This window comes from Haliaeetus leucocephalus, unplaced genomic scaffold, assembly GCF_000737465.1.
Source record: "Haliaeetus leucocephalus isolate CR32 unplaced genomic scaffold, Haliaeetus_leucocephalus-4.0 Scaffold752, whole genome shotgun sequence".
NCBI classification, from domain to species: Eukaryota; Metazoa; Chordata; class Aves; order Accipitriformes; family Accipitridae; genus Haliaeetus; species Haliaeetus leucocephalus.
This window is the reverse complement of record NW_010973188.1, coordinates 4,384,066-4,401,745: the sequence shown is the minus strand read 5'-3', so window position 1 is coordinate 4,401,745 and position 17,680 is coordinate 4,384,066. Positions and strand designations below refer to the sequence as shown.

The 17,680-nt window shown below is 37.7% G+C and overlaps 1 protein-coding gene across 1 annotated transcript in view; it reads left to right on the top strand.

Moving 5' to 3' along the window:
- CRIM1 (cysteine rich transmembrane BMP regulator 1 (chordin-like)) overlaps positions 1 to 17,680 on the top strand; it is a gene marked incomplete at its 5' end in the record, with an annotated part of 202,358 nt that overhangs the window by 126,249 nt on the left and 58,429 nt on the right. The window contains 2 exons of the mRNA XM_010581266.1: positions 5,827 to 6,009; positions 10,518 to 10,715. Coding sequence (XP_010579568.1) covers positions 5,827 to 6,009; positions 10,518 to 10,715 — 381 coding nt within the window. The remainder of the gene's footprint in view (positions 1 to 5,826; positions 6,010 to 10,517; positions 10,716 to 17,680) is intronic.

The window sequence follows — 17,680 nt, the reverse complement described above, 5'->3', positions numbered from 1 at the left end:
TACAAAGAGTATTAGATGCCAGATGGTGCAGTTCTGTCTGGTTTTAAAAGTAAAAAAAAAAAGAACTTCTAGTATTTACTTTGGAGAAGTAGTAATGTTTTTTGCCAAAGTGAATTTTCTTGATTAGTTAATGTCTTAGTTATGTTCTGACTCTTAGATATTTCTAGATGCTTAAATGTGGACAAGGTTGCTAATGTTTGGAGGACAAGGTTAGAATTAAATATTTTTCTCAAAGAATGGAAGAAATTGTTTGACCTGTTATAATGCCAAATCGCAGCCTTGTGTTACAGGTTTGGGGATTCTTTTTTCCTGCAATTTTTCACTTCTCTCATGCACTGGAGGCTTATCACAGATGTGCTAGCAGTGAATGATGGGCTGTGCCAGTAACTTTTAGCGGTGCTGAGATTGTTTTAGATGCCTATGTCCTGGTAACATGCCTAGGACTAAACTGATCACAAGATGTCTTTTCTTTTGTGATAGACTGACAGAGACTACTGGGATTTAAATGCATTCTTCTGTTAGGAAGAACATGGCTTGCTTCCAAGAATTGCTTGGTGATTTTACCGAGAAAATCTGTCACTGTTGAGGGGGTTTTAGGCCACAGCCCTTGGTGGCCCCAGCTCCTCCTTTGGCTATCCTGGTGGTTTTCTGTGGTAGGGCTGTAATGTACTGCAGGATGTTAAAAAGTAGCAGTGCTCAATTTCCAGAAGGAGGTACAGACAAAAGGGGGATAGCCTAGAGGAAAGCCACAGAGACAATCAAACACTGAAAAGCATGACCTGATGCAGAAAAATTAAAATTGAAAGAAATGTGTGTATTTTATCTGTAAGAGAGGATGGGGGCAGGGACCCAGGATAAGTCCTCTTAGCAACAAATTTGCACATTGGAGGAAAGTAAAAAACAGCAGGACATATACCTTAAAGATGGGAAAAGTAAAGAAACGTGGGAAAATTCCTGTTTGTTTGCTGTTTCTGTCTAACCTGAATTACCCTTGCTGTGATTTGAGCTTAGTTACAGTAGTTAAAACTATGGAATTGTTTAATAAGCAGGTTACAGTTTCTCCATTACCAGTGGTTTTAAAGCAAAGATTACACCAGAGATGTATTGGGTAGAGCTGATTCTGTTGGGGGATCTTTCCCCCAACATGCTCTTTTCCATGATATGGTGACTTGGAAATAAGTCTTCTGTCTCTATGGGGAACACCTCGCAGTCTTGTCTGCTGTGTGTAAAAGACACGTATATCAACCTACATGAGAGCTGTCGTCTGAAGCTGCCTAAAGATTACTGGATTGGGATCTGCTGCTGAGGTGGACAGAAAATTTTAAGACTGTTGTTGAAAGTCAACACTGTATATAGATTGTGGCAGCTGGATGTACAAGTGGTTTCTAATGTGATGATATGGACTTTCTCTGCTAGAAACCTTACTATAAAAATCTGATTGTTTCCATTTTGTTTTAAAGGTGAATTGCTGAATTTGATTTTCCTCAGTGTCCCTAGTATCTTTTACAGGCTGCATGTGCCACAAAATATTGTTTCTTTCCTTTAAGCTGTGCTAAGTACGTATAAATAATTGTATAAATGCATGTATAAATAATTGCATTGATTTACAAATAATAGTTACAGGTTTGTTTTAATTCAGATCTCTCTGTTTCTGGATGACCTTTTCAGAAGATGTAGGACCAAAGGACTTTCAGAATGGTCCTGCAATTGTGTTAATAGGGAATACACTGCACTAAGCAGTACAACCTGAATAGTAAGAATCCAAATTTATTTTTTTTTGTACCTAGCTTGTTTTTATGTATTTGCAAGGAAACAAAAGCATACAGTGTGTTGTCCTTTAACACTGTTATGGGCTAAGTCCAATGAAATGTATCCTTCTCTTTTTTAAACTCCCTATCAGCACAGCTTTTGAAAAATGAAAAGCTTTTTTGTATTTTGTTTATACGGACACAGGATTCAAGTTTATCAGTTTCCTTCCCTTTCATTTAATCGAAAGTTCACAGCACTTGCCCCAGTTCCTTCCAAGAGTCTGGTACAAATACTTCTGTACGCTGAAGGAAATCCAAAGTGCTGGAATCACGAACCTTTTAATCCTTTAAACAACAGAAAATTGTTTTGAATCTCACTTCCACTTCAGGAGGGCTGGGATTTCTGATACTAAAAAAGAAAATGCTCAAACTTGCCTACAGGCAGCTGATGCCTGAAGCATCTCATGCACTCGGTATAACTGTGCAGAATTGCTGCCTCACAAGGAGCAGATTGCCAAACTTGCTTGTGTTTCTGAGCTGTTCCATGACTCTAATCAAAGAAAACCACAAGTATTGGGAAACTAAAGAAATCTCAGTAACAGAAGTTTTGGTGGGCTAGTTCAGCCAATAGAAGTGTATCGAATCAGATTTAAAAGTGTAAGGTTAAAATACCTTAAAAAACTGATTTGGTAAAATGGATTGTGTCTGTTTGCAGTTCAGATTGGAGATAAAGGTCTTGAGAAATAATCACTGTTTGTGTCTGTGTAGTGTGAGGCTGTGTGGTTTGCTGCAACACTGACTTTTAGGGCTCTTGCTCCCAGAACAAAAAGGCTGTGGCTGTGAGATCTGTAGAGCTAAATTTGTGCCAGAACTATTTATCATTTAAATCTGTGGCGGGAACTTCAATGTCAAATCAAGGCCTGTCTCTTAGTCATACTTAACTTTATATAGGAGCAGAGATGTGATATCATCTGTCCTTCAATAGCCAGTATAAACTCTGTCTTGTTCTGGGTACTGTCCCCTCTGTCCTGGCTCCTTTCACAGATGGGCAGTTGTATGTCTGTGCTTGGTTGGGATCAATCTTGTATTACTGGGTTATCTGGTAGCTGGCAGATACTGAATTCAAGTTCACGAATCCATGGCCTGGTGTATGTCTCACACCCACTCTTTCATTGCGGTAGAAACATCAGAAAGCAGATATCAGAAAAGGGATTTGGGGATTTGGATATGTTTAAGCACTTTGTGCTATGAAGTTCAGTCAATTTAAATTACTTTGTCATGCAGCGAAGCTTTGGTATTTGAAGAATTCTACCTGTAGTGTTCTTGTTATTGGCAGAAGAGTGAATTTGTGGTTACTGGTTTTTAGGAAAAGATGCATTTATTTAATGTTTACTTTATGTTCTTTCACTCCTTTGTGGCTGCCATACGTAGATCAGCAAGGCAATAAAATTAGCACTTTAAAAAAAAAAGAGAGAGAGAACTTGGAGAATCTTCCAGCATATCGTGGTGGAAGAAATGCATCATTACAGTTCCATGGCGTGGTGCTCAGTCTTTCATTAGGCTTCCACTTTATGAGCATCTAAAGCTAGAGTTCTTTGTTTAGTGTTTATTTTGGCTTGACTGAGTCTTAAGACTGCAGTCTTACATATGGTTCTAACAAAAGTAATCCTTGTCTCATAGCTGGATGTATAGGCATAGGTCAGTAGTTTAGTGTGAATGTATACAATACCATAAATCTGGATGGTAAAAATACACGTATAGTGAAATACTATGGTGGTTTTCATTGTAGGAATAAAACATACTGTTTCCTTTTAGGATTTACAGTTACTTGCTTGATCTTGTTTTGGACATTTTAAAAACGAATGATAATTCATGGAAGATGATGTTTCTACTTCTAGCGAGGCAGAAGTTGGGGAGGGTGGAATCAGTAAAAATCTGGAAGGCTGCAATCAAAACAGTAAAGTCAGAAGCAAATGGATTAAAGGCCTTTTGAGTTGTATTGGCACTTTCTTCCTTTTTGAGAAGGTTTTTAAACTAACAGCTTGAGCTGCATAAACTTGAAATATTTCTCAAGTGTTTGTTTATGTGAATTGCTTTCTAATGAGGTCATAGCTGTTTTCCCGGACACAGTGGTATTTCCTCCTCTTACTCTTTTATGCTGCTTTCGACATGATGCCTTGAAGACAGAACAGGCATATAAAAATCAAACATTGCTCAGGATGCTTCCAGGTTTCAACTCCAATGCTTTACAGTCATATTAAATGACTTGAGGCTGGAGCTCAATATAAGTGTATGTGGCAAGAAATACTAGAGTCCTTGAAATGCTTTCGAGTTTTAAAGAAAACCTGTATTATTGTCAAGAGTAACTCAGATGAAAAGTTTTTAGCCCCCAAAAGTAAGAGGATTGGGGTGGAAAGGAATCTGCAAATGCTGAATTTTCATTTAAATATTTTTCATCTCCCATGTGAGACTGAACACTGACCTGACCACAAAGTGGGAACAGTTTTCAGCCCTATGTGGCTAGGCATTACGCCTGTAAGTGAATGAATAGCCTTTTCCATGCATTCCACAGAAATCAGCACCATAGGCAATTGTCCTTTATTTCCTTCACTATGTTTAGTTCAGATGTAATGAAATTTGATGGTTTTATCTACAGTTTGGTAATGTTTTTAATTTTGACTTTGTTGCTGAAATAGTTTCCTATTTGCAGAACCATTGGCTAGATTCGTAGCTTCTGAAAAAATACGTCTGTTCAGTAGGTAGTGTTTTACTTCAGGTAGTTGTTTTCAGGTCTTTTGGGCTAGTGTCATAGAAGGCCGAGAAGTTTATTCTGAAGTGGGGAAGAGGGAGGAGGCTGAAGTCATTGAGTAATGTAGTAATGAAACTGTGAAGTCATTATTTCCTAATGACTAATGTGGTATATTATAGCTGAACATAAATTTGGAGTATGTCTTCTACGGTGTCTTGAGTCACAATGATTCAGTCCTGGGCTGTGGAGCTGCACAGCATTGTGTGTGTGTGAGTTAGGCTGGTTGAACAGAATACGCTCTGCTGGCAATAGGTAGTGGAGGTGGAGGAAGTTTCATATGTGTGGGGTAACTGCAAGTTCAAAAGCCCTAAGGAGACCTTATGATGTATTCATGATGTGTGGATCCGCTTCATAATCTGGAACCAAACCTCTTTGGTATAAAAAAATAATATTAAAAAAGGAGATGGTTAAATCTGCAAACCGTTTTGTTGTTTTAGTTAGCTTCTTTTTTTCTTTTTTCTTTTTTCTTTTTTTTTTAATGTTAACAAAGTAAATAGGCAATGTCCTTCCCAAATACTTAAGAATTTTCAGAGGCTTTGTTTCCCATGAAGTTTGAATTTAATTATACGTGAGGGCTCTACTGTAGATGGAGGCATACAAGAAATAGTCTTGTGTTTTTGAAACACTAAAATGATCACATAAATATTTGTTACAATTGACGTTATTTTCTGTGGGGAATATAGATGTGAGCTGATTAGTACAGCTCCAGGTTGCTTGAACTGAAAAGTATTCAGTTCTGCATAACAGATCATGCAGTCACGAAATACATTTGTTGGGGTTTTTTTTTAAACATAACCCTGTGGGTTGGACAGCATTTTATCCACCTGTGTACGAAGTCCTGCAGAAAGGAAGATTACGCTTAAACCTCAAAACAGAAAAATCTATTGCTTCATGTGCTGAAATTTGAAGTAGCTTCTGGCTCATCTAGAATGAGAAATATTTAACACCTATGAAGAAATACCAGTGCTGTAACCTTCCTTCAGTATTTTAATTTTTAAAATGGAGACTTTTAATAGTAGATAATTGCTGTGAAAGTTATTTTGAATGGCATTTTATTTTTTTCCATTGTTGAAACAGAAATAAAATATACCATGTTGTTAAAAAAAAACAAACAAACAAACTGTATTTGAGTTTAAAAAATGAAAGAAGAATCAACTGTCTCTTTAATATCTGGTTTTGTCAGTAGCAACACAAGTTTAACTATTTCCCGTTTATCAGTATCTGTAAAATACATTATTCTTTTTTTTTCTTCTCTCCTCCTTCTTTCAGAAGTAAAGCCAACTTGCATATTTAACAGCATGGAATATTATGATGGAGACATGTTTCGAATGGATGCTTGTCGGTTTTGTCGATGCCAAGGTGGAGTCTCTATTTGTTTCTCTGCCCAGTGTGGTGAGCTACACTGCGACAGGTACTATGTGCCAGAAGGAGAGTGCTGCCCGGTGTGTGAAGGTACAATATCTTTTTAATCCTGTTTGCTTATGAATTTCCGCTGCTTTTTTTAATTTGGTTTTTCAAGGCAAATGAGCAAACAAGTGCTTTATTTTGTTCTTCTAAAGTTTGCAGATTGCTCCTTAATTCAGTTTATTACTACATTTTTGCTGTGTCTGAGTGTGCTGTCTTGTTCTTTGCAGTGCTTCTCTGATGTTGACACTCTACCCTTTTCATAGAGAGCTGTTTGGGTTTCCTTTCCCTTCTGCATCAGAACTTCCTTAGACATGGTCAAGTGTGCAGTACTTTTTGGGGGCCCTTCTTCCCAAAGGACGTAAGAAGCTGTTCCTAATTTCTGCACCAGGTATTTAGAAAGGCTTCTCCAAAGCAACAGTGGTGGCCCCATGACACATTTCCATTGCTTTGCAGCCTGCTTCTTCCAGTCTTGTTCTGTTCAGTTAGAGCAATGCATACGCCTTCTTTTCTCTACAATTATAGCAAAAACATGGGGTAGTAATCTGACTTCAATATTTCTCTCTTCCTCCTTTGCCCTGTTGACAGCCTTCTCCTCTGTTTGCTAGGCCTGCAGTCCTCCTAAAAAGGGCTCTGTGGGAGATTTCACATTGACCCTCTTGCTTACACTAGAAAATATTTAACACATCTTCTGCCGGAATACAACCAAGATTCCAGCAGAGGGAGATGGGGCTGGGGCTGGTGCTCTACACTTGGATTTCACCCCAGTGGGGGTCAAGTCATGGCCACGACATAGACAAAAGGCCTGTGAAACACTCCTGGTCCCTGTGTTTAAATGTGAACTTACAAATGACTTCTCAATAAGCAAAATAAGCTGGAAATCTCAAATCTCCTCCTAAGAGGAGAGGAAGCTAATTTTCAGTGTCACTTTCAAACACTTTGTAGTTTGCTTAATATCAGTATTCCTGTAGTTCCTTGCAGGAGCAAATAATCCAAAAGACCCATTATAGCTGTGTTTCATTCCAAACAGAGAATTAGGAAAGTAAAGAACCTTGTAAAAATGAGTCTAAAAGAGACATCTATAAGAGTTGGGCCTTCTCAATCAGCACAGGATCTAGTGAAGGATACTGTTTTGGTGCCCTGTTTTGTTACAAACTGTTGAAAGCTTCTTCAGAGATTTAAAAAAAAAAAACAAATCTGGATAATGAAATATCAAGGTGGTAAGGTAGGAAGTCATTCTTTAAAGAGTATTTGTATTTTTATATATTTTGTTGTATCAGTTCATATCAGATAGGTTGATACCTGGTGTTCACATGCAGAGAAGCTGAAATACAAATGCTGTAGGCTTAAGTATTCTAAAGAGATACCAGTCCATGTTTGCCCTTTGTTTTAAGATCTGGTCTCGACATTCATTATTAACTATAGTTGGAGGCAGGATGCTAGACTTCTTGGTCTTTCCTGGTACAGTTGTGCCTATACTTTTATGACCCTTCAAGCTGGGGGGGGAAGGATACAGTGCTATACCGTCATTTAATGACAGATTGAAAAAGTTTAGAGAAGGCATCTCTGATGTGGTAAAGCCCTTCCTGAGTAAGTGCAGATCCACTCCTGAAGAAATTGCTGTATGACCTGCTGACTTTATAGACTATGTGAAGTCTGTTGGTTTTTTCCTATAATTACTATTTTCCACATGTGTGAATGTTCTGAGATTTGGCATTATGAAATCATTATGACAATGTATATAGATACATAAACAATGTATCTACATATCTGCTATATCTGGGCTCTCTATCAGCTCTGTCGTACTTAAATGTGGGTGCTGATTTTCCACGTTGGACTTATAGTTCTAGATATGTCCTTCATCCTCTTTGGTGATTTAGATATTCAACTATCTTACCATTTATCAATAAATTGTTTTGCTGTATCGTCATACATTGTTAAAAGTTGATTTCTCCATTTTTTGCAACCTTCGAATCACACTATCAAGAAAACCTGTTAACATTTCATGAGTTGGTATGTATTAGGTTTGCAATGGAAATTTCTTCTTAAGGCAGGTCCTTAGTAGATAGAATAAATTGAATAATGATTCGTAATTATTGAGTACAGTCTTATTTTTCAAGTAATTGCTGTGATTTAATTTCTGCTCAGCTGACTGAGATGCCAAGTTACAGGACCCTTCATCAAATCATTTGGCGCTGTTTGGCTTGCTTGTTTCTGTTGTGTGCTTTTCTGATAGGGCTTACAGCCCTGAATCATGGAAGTCTGATTTCTGAATGATTGGATGATAAGGTATATGTTGTTTCTTACTATAAATCCCTTTTTATTTAGTGGAATTCTTTTAGGTGAGGCTAGAACTGGCTCTGTTAATGTATTACAATTTTCCTGGTTCCTTTAAACACTTAAACGAAAGCTCTGATCCCTTTCTTAATAACTCAGGTTATGTTAAGTGACACCTAAATTGACAAGATAAGTCTTCTAACTGGGCAGAATGTATACTTAACAGCTTGCCCATTCATGCTTTTCTAGTTGGTGAAGAGGTAGCATTTTTTTCTACCTGCTCTCTTTCTATTTGATTATTTCATGACTGATTTTCAGGGTGATTAATTGTTTCCTACTAATGTTTTCTTGATGATAGAAATGTAAATAAATATAATGCTCTCTTCTTTTCTGCAACAATTTTAAAATGGCAAATGGTAAACTTGATATGCATTGTGTAGTACAGGCACAAGCCCTTCTTGCCTTAGCTCCAGGAAGAATTCTGTCTCAAGTCCTATAGGGTACCTCAGCATCAGGAAATGTAATTTGCTGGGCTCAATTTATAGCTTTAAACACTACTGACCTTTTAAGGGTGCCAGGAACTTTGTGCTTTGACTTGCATAGGAGACTACTGCAAATAACACAGGTCTTATATGGCTTTTCTGTCCTTTCTCTGTATTCCTGTGTCAATCAGAATCCTGTACATGAGCTGAATGATGAAATTCACTTCACTTGTTTGTGTATGATTTGATTTTTGGCTAGGTCAAAATAGTTAATTACAGATGCAAGGTAATTCTAAAACATAAAAGGTGCAAAGTTAAGAGATTAGGAAGCATTTTAATTTTTAAATGTCTTATTTTACCAAACACCTGTTTTTTATATTGGCTTAACCCATTTTTGCTAAAATTGGGAATATCACTAAAATTCAGGATGGGAGTGAATGCCAGGTAGAGGTTGAAGTTATGTGCAGTTTCACTCCAAGTGTTCAGAGTTTGACACTGTCATAAAGTGATACAATGTCTTATAATAAGACAACAGCTGTTAGTACTGCTACTGGTTTTATCTACACTTAAGATGTATTGCCTTCCTTCCAAAGGGGAGTGATGAAACTTCAGAGAAATATTCCAAGTTTCATTCAGTACCTTTCCCCGCCCCCCCTTTAGATAGGACATCTCTTTTCTCCCAAGTCCTTCAAACTTAACACTTTCTGAAAATTGACTTATTGGTAAATGACTTGTACTTATTTGATGTCCGCTATCTGATGTCTGCTAAAAAAATGCTTTTAGTTGTATTTATTGTTTTTAATATATTGAATTTGCTTTAATATGTAATTTATATTACTGCTTGCTTTGAAAGCTTGACCTAATTACTGTACATTCTCAGATATTTCAATTTTTTAGTCTAACAGTTACCTTTTTATTAGCACACATTCACATAATGCTTTTTTTTCCTATTAATATCAGTGTTGCTTATCGCATTTCTGAAGCGTAAAACATGCTATTTCTGAAGAGTAAAAGCTGCTTTTGTTTCAAGACACGAATTAGCATATACAGAGTTGTGTTATTTATTTGCATGAAATTGAGGAGAAATCTTACTTAAAGTGTGTGTCCCCAAATTCTGTTATTTAAATACTCGAGTCTTAATTTGATTGCTAGCAGGTAAGTGCGTCTTGTGGCTTTTAAGGGGAAAATGCTCCAACTGAAATGAAGTTGAAAACTAAGCCAGATCATCTGTTCAGGAAAACTAGTATATCTCCAGAACTGTGATGAGATGTAGCTTAAGGCAGTCTCCTTGCTCCAGCAGGAAATGTGCAAGAAGTCTCATCTTTGCTCATACTATAAAATAGTGGTGCGATGCTGACACGAGTCATTCCGATGGTTCATTGATATGTTTTCACTTTCCCTCAGAATTTAAGTTGGTACAAAAAATGGATCAATAGATCTAAGATCCATTTTGTTCTGTAGAACAAAATAAAAAAAATCAAAAAATTAAGCCTTGTAATTGTTACGTACAAAACTTGAGTTGAAATAGTTAAAAATAGAACACTGAATTTGTGAATGTTGAGTATAAGTTGACTTAACTCTTCTGACAGTAAATTTCAATATTGAAATATTGAAGTTGTTAGCTATCTTCTTTTATCATGGTATACCACAGTGTGGTTCTTTCAGTGTTTGATAGTGGCTGCACTTAACCCTTTCTAGGTAATGTAAAATCATGGTATTGCGGTTATCCATACATAAAGTTTAGCTGTAAAAGGAAAGATAAAAACTGTTGTTCTGTTGCAATTCCTCTCATTTCAGACCCAGTTTATCCAATAAATAACCCTGCTGGCTGCTATGCCAATGGTCAGATCCAAGCTCACGGAGACCGCTGGCGAGAGGACGACTGTACTTTCTGCCAGTGCATCAATGGAGATCCACACTGTGTTGCAACGGCCTGTGGGCAGAGCTGTCTAAATCCTGTTAAAGTCCCTGGGGAGTGCTGCCCTGTGTGTGAAGGTAAGATTAGTATTTCCTCTATTACGCTTCAGTCTGCCATGGCTGCTGCTTACCTGGCAATTCATGGTTTACTTTAAAATTTTGGAGGATTGAAGTAGCTGGTACAGCATTGCCTGTGACTGAATAAACTAGTTAGGGTGGAAAAAATAAGAATGGTTCAACTACACCTCTATGTGGCAATGCCCGATACTCTTGGCCCAAGAGAGTGTAGTGAAGAGATCATTTAAGATCAGCATTGTTCACTAATTTTACTCTTGGTTTTGCTTAAAGCTTAGTAATAAATATAGGAGAGTTAGAAGATCAAAATGTTCATCGGCTGGTATTACTGATAATTGGATTATTCCTGGTTTCTTATTCACCAGTGTCATTTAGTTACAAATAAAAATCTCTTTGCACAATATAGTTTGGTATTTGATGTAATTATTTCAGTGAAACTTACAAAGGATGATATTATCTGGGAGATAGATGAATTTTTAGAGTTGAAAATGCAGTTTTCATTACCTTGTGGAAATACATATATCCTGTATAACTGACTGACTTTTTAACCTAACTATATAGTAAATGCTTGCACAGCCTGGCAGTGGAAATGTGAAGATTTGCAAACTGAGACATTAAAATGATTTTATATATGTATGTACGTTCAGAGTTGCTTTTTCTGGAGGAGTAGTTCATCAGGAAAAACACCAGATTGCTAAGTTTAGAAATGGTTAATCTAGACCTGTCTTCAGAGCCATCTTCACAGTCTACAAATAAATGCTTGTGGGTACTCGGTGAGCTACCACTTACATTTTTTCCTGTTCCCTCTCTGATAGAACAAAATTAATTTTGTGTAACTGCATGTGTCTCGGGGCCCTTCTTGGGTTGCAGTATCTATCCAAGTTCACTGGGATACTTACTTTTTAGGATAAATCTGAGGAACATAAAGGATTTCTTACAGGTGCTCTTTCATTCCAAAATTCACATCACAAGATATGAAGAAGGTGTCTGATAATGTATAAAAGCTGCTGGTGAATTGTAGAGAGTTGCTACTTGCACTGAATTAATTTAACGATGAGGAAGCAGGTTAACTGCTTTTAAACCCCAGTGATCCCCTCATGATGGATATCACAGAGTATGTGCTGTCACCCTTCATTATTTAGCATTTATGTGAGCAAGCTTGGGAAGGTAGAGAAGAGAGGAGAGGTTGATGGAAGTATTTTCAATATGTTGAGGGGTTTTTTTCCTCCAGTGAGAGAAGGATGGACTAATGTCTCTGTTTTTCTGTTCCAAATTGGAGAAAATGGATGAGAGATAATTGGATTAAATGCTTATCTATATCAGGCTCAGATAATTGTGATGAACTGTGGGAAGCAAACACAGGGTATAGCGTAGGCTTTCATTGTTCATTACTAAAGGTTACAACATATCCAAACTGGTGCTTTATTAAGGTACCACACTAACTCATCTACAGTGCTTTCAGAACACAAGTTAGCTCATCTGGACTAGGTTAGGTAGTTCAGTGCTATAACATGTTTTTACTCTTAGAAGCAGAAGTAGCTAGCAACTGCTTAAGTCCATAAAAGTTTTTTTGTTGTTGGGGCGTGTGGGATGTGGTGTTAAATTATACTTATGATGCAAATGATGTCAAATAGATCAAGACTGACACAACAGCACCATGGAATCAATATTTAAATGAGATTCTTGTGTCATCTTAATTATATCTTCTGAGAAAATAATCTGACTTGTTATTTTGTTTGTCATGTTAGCTGTTTTATGATGCACATTTAATTGTAGTCATCTGGTTTTGAATGTGTCTTCTGGAGGAGAGCAATACTGAATGGTATTTTGAGTGACTTACTAAATTTTAAGCTTGAAGCATCACATTTGACTTAGTGTGTCTTTGAGAGCACATACTGCCAAATAAACAATCAAGGGGTAATGAAATTACATAAATGATGGAACCAGCAATTAGTGGAAGTAGTTTTAGTTCATTCTAGGAGGGGATTTGAGCATACTCAGGTACCAGGGGTCAGAGGATAACTGAAAACACACTTGAATCTTCTCTTCTTTCTTCCCTTCCCTCCCCCACAGCAAACAAACCCAAACAAAACAGATGATTGTGCTTCATAATGCCAAGTTATTTAGTTTCAGGAATTTAGATTTGGGAATATTTCAAGGATCAAAAATCTGAACTGTTAAAACTCAGCAATGAGTTCAGATGCTAGAACCCAAGATATAAAAAATTGAGTTTGCAAGAAGCAGCTTCAGATGACTTTATGAGAAATTACTCAGCATCTGAGACTTAACAGCTTATCTTGCAATAATAATAAATTAAAAAATCACTGAGAAATGAATCAGTTAAGGGTACCAGGAAACTTCTTGAAGTTATATTTTGGGGCATGAAATGAGCTCAAGGCTGCTATGCCTTGTGGTTAGCAGCCTGAATAAAAATATTTACATATATTAGAGCGCAAGGTGTTACCAGATTGGAAATTTGTTAACTATGGAGACCTGTATGTCTTTCTGAATCTGTTAATGTTTTTCTTTGAAAGCTTACATTAAAAAAAATCCCAGAACATGAGGAAAAAAACAATAATCTGTTAGACGTTGGCTGTCTGCATACTGTGTATTTTTAAACTATTAAAAAACAAAACAAAACAAAAAAAAAACATTTGAGCTGATGGCAACAGGGACTTGTGTATTAGCCATAGACTTATGGCCCACCTCCAAGGTCAGATAGCATCATGTGTCTTAAGCGTTACATCTGAGATGAATAGTGCTTCTACATGGAGTTTGATGCATGGGTAGAAAAAAGTACTGTCTGCTTTCTTTACAATACAGCTATTGCTTGCTAACCCACTAGGCAAGGAGCTTCTTTAGATTTCTGTTCTCTGGTTTTATCCTTGTAGTAGGACTGAACTGGGGAAGTGAGTATCCCATGGGAGGACAGGCCCTAAAAACATTGCTTCCATTGCACATCTACTGTCCTGAATTTTGGTTATATAGCTTTAATGACAGCATGGTCCTATCTGAAATACTACTTTGTTTCTGTCATCATCCAGCCAACTGACATCTCTGTTCTCTGAACCAGGTAGGCTGCATGGGTCAGTGCTCCTTCCCCTTTTAAATCAGCTTCTCATTTTCCTGAGGGTCGTTTCTGTTGAAGAGGTTCTGCTCCCAATACTCACTGCATCATCAGTGACCTCCAGAGGTGGTGGTATCAGGGGAGAAGATGATCCTGGCTGGGAAGCTGGCTGACAAATCAATCTCTTGATTTTAGTGATACTAATGAACAAGATGTGCAGTACATTTAGTGAAGATCTACAAGCAATAAAATACATTCCAGGCATGTTTTTTCCTAAGAGGAATTAAGAAACATCACTGTCAGCCCTATGATGCTTTTCTGCATACTGCCCCATTAAACCTGCATATCTGTAGCTTAACCTTAATTTTGCAGTGTAGTGTATGAGCAGAAGTGTTGACTGAATAGAAGCTCAAATGTTACTAACCTTGCACCAAGAGCTTACACCTGCGGTCCTGTGCTCTCCAGTCTGTTCTCCTTCTCCTTTTTTTCCCCCCATCTTTTTGCATGTCTTATCTCCTGCTATTCAGCAAAGAAAACCAAAAACCTTAACTAGTGTAGGCTAAGTTCTGGGATCACTGATGTTGTATAGTATCATATTTTAAACTATACAAGTTATTTATGAAATGAGTCCAAGAGAGAAAGCAGTGGAACTTAGTGATATGTTCAATAAATGGGCAAAATTAATGTAAACTTAGCAGGTGATTTTGAGATAGTAGTTTACTAGTGATTGTAAGGATAAACATACCTCATTTTACACTTTTCTTTTGAATGGCTTCCAGTTCTCACATCTCAACTCACGCTGTAAAATGTTCAATCCACAGAGAATATACCATAGTGAAATAATGTACTTTTTGTAGATCAGTTTAAATTGACTGTGTATGGTAATTCCGAAGTCATATTATACAATTTCATCATGAATATACTTTACTTTTCTGCTTTTACATGTGTTGTATGTTACATTTCTTAATTAAGCTATAGCTCTTACTTTTTGCATGAACTACTTCACTTTTTTGAGGGACGAGTGCAGAATATAGGAAACAATTATTTTTCTTCTAGCATCTTAACTATGCTTCAGCTCTAGAGCAGGAAGAAGACTGATGCCTGTTGAAAACTTTCTATTATTTTTGTTGATTTAGTTGCTGATGGACCAATTCAAGCCCATATTTCCATTTAAAAATAGGCATCAGATCAAGAATAAGGCAGAGTTTATATGCTTATCACTATTTTTTAAGTATACGTTTATTTCTCATCAGACTTCTGTTTACATGTAAAAGAGAACCCTTTTGCTTGCCAGCAGCTAGCTTCAATTGTGTGAACTTACTTTAAGCATGTCAGATATTAGCTTTTTAGTATGTGAAACAAAATATTTAGTCAAAGATGTTCCTATCATTTATTTTGCTTTGAGTGTTGAGGGATAGAGTGGTTTGTGGGACATAAAACTGATGGACAAATTCTAATCAAAGCTGCTTGTGGATCTGGCCTGGCTGCGGCTCATCCAGAGTAAATGGTTATTAGTATCAGTGGCTTCTGACTTTTCCCCTCTGTCTTTGATCTAAATGCCGCTGCACCTACAGTTCTGCCAATTCAGTTATTTCCTGGCTGTTTTATAATCAGTTTCAGTGAAGGAAATATCTATTCCCCTAGAGGAGTTTACATTCCTGCAGCTACATAAGGATAAAATTGGTCTTGGATTACATTTTCAAAAAATTTTGCGGTCAGAGATCAAATATAATGTAGTAGAAATTCTGTGAACACAGGTTCTTGAAATATCAGCACGGCATGTCAGCACACAGATGTATGCAGCCTTTGAACACAGTAAATTCAGACCAAATGAGAACATTCCCACTCCATCATGAAGAAAATCCTGGTGTTCTTACTACAGCAGTGAGAAAACCGGAGTGCGAGGATTGTAGAGGCTGAAGTTAGAAGTCGCTATTCACAGCTTTCTAAACGAGAGATCAAGGAGTAGCAATTGTGATATGTAATATTACCATACAGACTTGATTTGTATCAGTTTTCTACAGTAAACCCTTTTTAATGCTACAGTATATGTATCCATAGTGTATATCCTCTATGAGTGTATGTAGCCCACGTGATACACGTTCCAGTGTTGATTGGACAGCCAGATTGGTTTGAAATGTATAATTTTCTGAATGCTTTTCTGGGGTTTGCTGGACATGGAGAAGAGGGTAACTATTCAGCTCCCCTCACCCCTTCCATACTTGAATCTTGTCTACCGATGCTGCTGGTGGAAGGGGGAGGTGAGTGAGGTGCTCAAGATGCTTTACACTTGAGCTCCCTGGGGAGATTTGTGGGGAGAAAGAGGCAGGAACACGGGGTAGGTGTAAGGAGGACAGGGGTATGTATGGATGTGGCGCTCCAATACGATGGGTTTGTATATGGATTTAGTCTTCAAGCCTGTGGGCAGCCTTTCTTGAGTGGCATTATACTTGGTATCCTCTAGTATCTGTGCTGGGTCCAGCTCTGATGTTTTCACTAGCTCAGATTGAAGCTAAATTTATTTTATCTACAGACAACAAAGCTAAAAAGGGCAGACAGTGTCTTGGAGAGCAGAGTATGAATTCATATCTTTGTTTTAAAGCAGAGAGTTGGCAGAAGGATGTTGATCAGGTTCAACAAGGCAAAATACAATGCACTACGCTTGGAGGAGATTATTCATGAGTCCTGAAACAGAGTAATTGTTAAATAGCAGTTCACCGGGAGAAGTCTGGTGATTAAGGGGAAAGAAAAAGTTGAACGTGGATTAACAGAGCCTTGACAAGGCAAACACCATACTGAAATTACAATCGAGTACAGTTTGCAAGACCTGAAATAATACTTTCTGCTCCATTTCCTGTGGGTGGATATGTCCCTAGCTGACATAGTAGGCCCTTGGTTCTTTTTTGGACATTGTTCCTCTGAAAAAGTTGTAAGCAAGCTGTAAAGAGTTGGAGAGCTATGAGCACAGTCCAAAATTTGCAAAACATGTCCTAGGAAGGCAGACTGAATAAACTGTGTTGGCTTATCTGAAAGAGAAAATGATGAAGTCGGAATGAGAAGATATCAGTCTTCAAGTGCCTAAAAGGTTGTTGCAAAGAAAAAGAACAAGAAAGAATGGAATTGAATTGCAAGGGGGAAGTTGTGTTTTAGAGGAAGACAGAAAGTTGTTGAGGAAAACAAGATTCCTCCTGTGGCATGTCATGACTAAGATTGTCTTTTTGATCCATTCAGGGCATCCATCGCAGTTTGTATTTTCAGCCTCAGTGAAAGGAGATTCACTCAGGAAATTACATACATAACTGAAAGCAGTAATAGTAATTCACATGTAGCTTCCAGTGTTTACATAATGGGTGGCTGTGGCTCACCAATATATAGCTGCTGGTTGTTTTTTTTAAGTAAACATCAAAGTGATCAAAGCCCTTTTGGCAAGACATCTTGTTACAGTGTGTGCATCCCTGTCACTTCTTGCTGGTTTTCTGACACAGCAATGCCTGTGGGTTGTGCAAGGGGTGTATAGATAAAAGCCCAAGGTGTGAGCAGGGGGCTGGCTACTTTGAGGCCAGTGTTTCCAGGGGGTGGGGAGGAAGGCAGAAAGCAAGGGTCACCGGTAAATTGTGAGGCTAGAGACAGAGGCACATTGAGACAGTTCAGTGTGCAGGGGAAGACCTTCCTTCATCAGCCTGTCCCCAAAGTCAAGTTCTTCAATCAATGCAGCTTTTCAAGGCAGGCACCTCCTTTCATTGGTGAGAGCTGGGAAAAGCAGGCCCATTATGTTCTGTGGATCCAACACAAAGAATTAGTTTTAAGCTTCTGATGGATGCTTCTATATAGCTTCTATAGCTGCTGTAATGACATTGGTCCTTTGGGATTTGCCTTTGTTTAATCTATTATCTATTTAGTC